Raw genomic sequence first — 5,470 nt, 5'->3', positions numbered from 1 at the left:
TTTTTGAGAAGGTATCTCAATCTGTCACCCAGGCTGGAGTGCGGTGGCATGATCTCGGCTCACTGCAACCTCCACCTCCTGGGTTCAAGTGATTCTCCCACCTCAGCTTCCCGAGAAGCTGGAACTACAGGTGCACGCCACCAAGCCTGACTAATTTTTGTATTTTTAGTAGAGACAGGGTTTTGCCATGTTGGCGAGGCTGGTCTTGAACTCCTGACCTGATCCACTTGCCTCAGACTCCCAAAGTGCTGAGATTACAGGCACCACGCCTGGCCAATTACTCTTAAACTTTTATATCTGTCTGTCCCAAGTAAACTGAGGCCACAGGGACATCTTAAGTTTGTCAATGATACTACAAAATTAAAAGAAAATGAATAACAAGTAAGTACTTATTTACAAATACATCTATGTTATTGAGCATGAATTAGTATTGTTCAAATGAGAGATTTCAAAACCATTTTTCAAACTTTGGCCTTGGACTCTAGAAATATGTTCCTCTAAAATTCTGGGTATTTCTAAGAACATTTTAAGAAGCCTCTCTAATGAAGTATTTAATATAAGGCAGGGCCCTTTCTGGACTCTACCCAGGCTACTTAACTAGTAGAAAAATGGGCAAATCTCAGGTAAAAGTTTAATTTGTAGAGAGAAAGCTTTGGTTGAAACCATAAAATGTATAGATATGCCTTACTTTATGCAAATATAAGAAAAGCTGTATTTATGAAAGAAATGAATGCAAGATTCTATTAATTATGTATGGACAATACAGTAGGGTATTTTCAGGAAAACCTCTTCTCCATAAAGTAAGGCAGTATCATTTATAATTTTAACAGATATATTTTACTTACACGTTGTCACCTCTTACAATGTATAATCCTAGTACCACTTGCTCTACCCCCTGTGAAGAGCTGAATACTCGCTCATGGCTTTCATCCAAAATCAAATTAATGGTCTGGTCAAAACCTTTCAGTGTTCCCTGTAAAGAAAATATTCAGGAGAAAAAGAGGAATATTCTGGTTTACCTGAAAGTGTAAATTCAACCTCACAATCATTTTAGTTGCCAGGTATTCCAATACAAGTAACAATACAATGTCAAATAAAATACCTTTTTTATAACCAACAGTACTCGAGGGTACACTATTTACCTCTTGGTTGTTTGGCTGGGGTGGGGGGCCCTGCACCACACACCTCACTCATATGCAGAGTTGACGGCAGTGAGAAAGGACAACTATGTACTAATTTGAGTATCTCCAAAAAGTAACTAGCATAAAAGCTTACGAAGACCAGCAGCTAAAGGTATAAACTAAAACAAAGGAGATTTAAGGGAAACTGATGGGCAAACATACATAAATAAGGAAGAACCATACATACCAACTACAGCAATGTAATAGTATCAGTATATGCTACATACCAGCACTAAGCAGTGTGCTAAACATGTCGTACACATTGTCTCAATTCACCTCTACCCTTTAATACTATAACTAGCCCCATTTCAAAGAAGAAACTCTGGCACAGAGTGATGTGTCTTACGGGCACATGGGTAGTAAGTGGCACAGCCAGGAGATGAACCACAAAAGGCTAGCTCCTGAGCCAGACCACTAAACCGTAACATTCTATACTATTATACACAGGTAAATATAATTTGCCATTTTTCAGAGATTCAAATCAGTCCCATAAATATTTTAAAAATTTAGTAGTTACATATAACACCTAATGAGTACTTACTAGTTACCGGTGTTCCATCTGTCTCACTACACTGTTTAATGTGTATCAAATGGATGTATTGTTGAACTCTCCCAGTAAGGTAGATACAAATGTGACTATACTAATTAGAACCAGAACTTGAAGGAAATAATCAGGGAGAGTTTTATGAAAGCTCAGAATTGAATAAAAGAAGACATGGGTCTAGCATAACAGAGTAATTCAGATGGTATTCAAGTTTCTGAAGAAATATCAACTAACATTGGTTTTGATGGTTAAATCTCTCAAGCTCTTAAACTGTTTTATCCTCTGAAAGTCAAAATATATAAAATGAGAATTAAATAAAAAGAAATCTATAACTTGGAAGAGAAACAAAATATAGAGTATTTACTGAACTAGTTAGCAAATGGTTGTTATCATAAACACCCACTCATAACTTATTGGCTTCATTTTACCCATTAACTATCCCATCAAATAAATTATGTGTCAAAGAAATACAGAACTATTGACTTTAGAACTTAAGATGCTCTTTTTATATCGCTTTCCTTCTTCTTTAAAATTAAAAATAATTTCCCAGTTTATTATCTATCTTGTTAACAAAAATTAGAAAATTTAAACTTAAGGTTTTCACCAAATAAAAAAAATGCAAACATCTATTAATAGCAATAGGCTTCTTCAAGTGTTGAGATTAAAATAGGTTAAACTAGCCACATTTGAAAAAATACAATGTGAGGTGCCTAAGAAAACATGATTGCTTCCTTAAGAAAGGAGCCAGGCAACTGCCTTTGGCTTTGATGTCAAACCAAATTTAAATCCCAGTTTGGTTCTGTCACCTGCTACCCTTGTGACTCTGAGAAAGTGAGTCACCTTCTCTGAACTTGTTTCCTAATCTAGAATACAGGGGTACTTATTCTTCACAAGGTTGTATGTACAGTAATTAATGTAACACATATGCACCTGGCACAAGATATAAATTTAGTAAATGGCAAAGCTAGAACTTTGACTAACAATGGTCACTAAGAACCCAGTGGGAAGGCTTAAAAAGAAAAACGAAAGCAAAACTGCAGAATGGAAAAATAAGGGATCAAATTATTTAAAGAAACTAGGTAAGGTTAGAAAATAAAGTTTAGTAGCCTTAAAATTCTTTTGAAAGCATTCGGAGTATGAAACATAAGTGAAGAAATAATCAAGTATCCAAAAATCTTGAGATGAATTCCTCAGATCAAATTCCAAATACAAGTATCACCATAGGAACGTTTTATCTTTGTTATACGACATAAATTAGCAAGGGAGAAACAACTTCAAGGAACAAGCCAATTTTGCATAAATGTGTGTATACAGAGAAAGTCAATCATCATAATGTGTCCTACAGAAGACATGTTACACAACCTAAAAGCAAAGAATGTTAAGATTGTATACAAGCCTTAAATGTTGATATGTAGATATTAATAGTATCTAAATCATTAAGAAGTTACTAAGCATATGCAAAATTTCAAAAAATTCTGATTCACGTGGTGCGGAATGAGGAAGGAAATAAAAATGGAAGAAGAAAAGTAAGTTTAATGAAGGTCTGCAGACTAGGAGCTCTCTGAGGGCAGAATCTATAATTCTAGCTCCTAGAAGCCTTGTCTAACACGCCACGTTTATTAGTGAGGAAAACGTGGATTGACAGCAAAGTGATAAAGAGCTAAATTATAATAAAACTGCACTACAGGTGTAATGTGCTGTCTAGGCATTAGAGATCAGAGGTTTCACATAAAACTTGCAACCAATAAACCTACAGGAAAGCAGAGAATGAAAATTCCGAAGACTTACCACAATCATTCTCCCATCTGATGTAATAACGGCAACAGTTCCTGATAACTGAATAAAGGAAAGTGCTTCTTAGGGAATGCAAATTGAAAACAGACTCTGGCAAGGTAATGATTTAAATTATTAGAACAAATATAACAATTAGGTAAAAGTGTTCAACACAGCCACTAAGTTCACTACATAAAAACGTTGAAAGATTTTGGGACGCCAAGGCAGGAGGATCACTTGAGGTGAGACTAGCTTGGGAAACACAGTGAGAACCCCCCATCTCTACTACCCTGGCCTGGTGACCTATAGTCCCAGCTACTCAGGAGACAGAGGCAGAGGCGGGAGGATAGCTTGAGCTCAGGAGTTCAAGGCTGCATTGAGCCATGATCAAGCCACTGCACTCCAGGCTGGGCAACAGAGTGAGACCCTCGACTCAAAAAAAGAAAGAAAAAAAAATTTTAAAAACCTTGTTTTAGTTTTGTGATAATTACATGACTAAAAAAAGGAAAAAGTAGAAAAAGAAAACCTCTTTCTGTATGGGATCGGTGTATCCTATCTCAAAATATCCTGGATTTTTGACACTTTTCTACTAGGAATGCTGCCAATCTATTATTTCGGGCAGGATATTTCGTTTCTTGGGCCTGTTTATACCTAAAATGAAAACTGGATGAGTACTAAATTAATCGATGTTGGACGATTTTCAAGCATGTTAAAAAACTGTCTTCTGGGGCAGGCTTCCGTAATTCAAAAGTAAATAAACTATATAATCAGTGTCACAAAGTACTAACAATACCTGTAACATTAAAAGCATTCGGTATTTAATTTTTGTCACCCAGTTTGTACCTGAACTTAACATAGTGTTTTTGTTCTGAGACTTTAAAATGGTAACACTTGTAAAGTCTATTTTAAGACTTCCCATGGGATTGTTAACTTGCTCCTCACTAATTAATCCACTACAACAGCAAGCATTTTTTTCATTCCACCACCAAGTAGGGACTTCAAGTGGTAAAGGAACAGAAACAGTCTGTGAACTATCGTTAAACTTTCTGCTATCCTCGAACTAATGAGCAAATTATGTGAATAAAACAAGTACACAGATTTGCAAAACTGTTGTCGCAGCCAGGACGACTGTTCATCTTATTTACAAACTTGAACACTTATGCTCTAGGGAAATAGTAAGGAAGAATCAAGAGCGTATTTTTTTTTTTTAAGACAGAAAAGTTCGGAATAATCACACTGGGTTTTTATTTGGCTTTTGCAGACAAAATGGAAAGGACCCCCGGGCCCGCAGCAGCTGGCAGGCTCTAGGCGCCGCCGGCGAACTCTGGGTCATTCCGGGGTCCTCATCTCCTCGCCCGCCCCCAGGATCCCGCCGCGGCCGGGCCTCCCAACCTCCCACCGATCCCCGAGCGGCGGCCTCTCCGCGGCCCCGGCTCACGCCCGCGGCAGCCAGCTTGAGGATACGGTTGATGTAGTTCTCCAAGGCGGACGTCATGCTGCTCAGACCGGCAGTTCCGGGAAACACAGCGGTGCCGGCCACAAGCAAAACTGAAAGGGCGCGCCAGAACCCGGCAGCGGCTAGCGTCTACGGGCCGCAGCAAATATCGTGAGAGTTGCTGCTCCGCAGCCCTTTGACCCGGAAATTGGGACGAACTAGCCAACCAAACAGAAGCAGCACAGCGCTGACGAGAGAGTGCGCGTGCGCAGTGTGTTTTCGCTGTAATTCTGGGCCGTGTTCCGGAAGCCGCGTAAGACAAAAGCGAACGAGAGGCGGAAAAAAAGAGGACGCTTCCTGAAGGTGGGGTACGAGATAGAAGTTGGGGGAGAGTGGGTTTCCAATCCGAGTAAAAGCCAGTGTGGTGGAAGATAATAAGTGAAAATGTTGAGGTAGGGCAGGCAGGAAGAAACGGGATAAGGCGTTTTTTATTAGGAGTGAAGGAGGAGAGTAGACGAGCGCTGTTGTGTGAAATGC

The 5,470-nt window shown here is 39.0% G+C and overlaps 1 protein-coding gene across 1 annotated transcript in view; it reads right to left on the bottom strand.

Moving 5' to 3' along the window:
• Positions 1-5,185, bottom strand: part of LSM8 (LSM8 homolog, U6 small nuclear RNA associated (S. cerevisiae)) — an 11,759-nt gene extending 6,574 nt beyond the window's left edge. Inside the window, exons 1-3 of the mRNA XM_011937381.1 lie at positions 4,963-5,185; positions 3,514-3,554; positions 846-973 (exon numbers count right to left, since the gene is read on the bottom strand). Coding sequence (XP_011792771.1) covers positions 846-973; positions 3,514-3,554; positions 4,963-4,993 — 200 coding nt within the window. The 5' untranslated portion in view covers positions 4,994-5,185. The remainder of the gene's footprint in view (positions 1-845; positions 974-3,513; positions 3,555-4,962) is intronic.
• Positions 5,186-5,470: the final 285 nt, after the last annotated feature.

This window comes from Colobus angolensis, unplaced genomic scaffold (assembly GCF_000951035.1).
Source record: "Colobus angolensis palliatus isolate OR3802 unplaced genomic scaffold, Cang.pa_1.0 Scaffold163, whole genome shotgun sequence".
Taxonomy (NCBI): domain Eukaryota; kingdom Metazoa; phylum Chordata; class Mammalia; order Primates; family Cercopithecidae; genus Colobus; species Colobus angolensis.
This window is presented reverse-complemented; position numbering and strand designations above follow the sequence as displayed.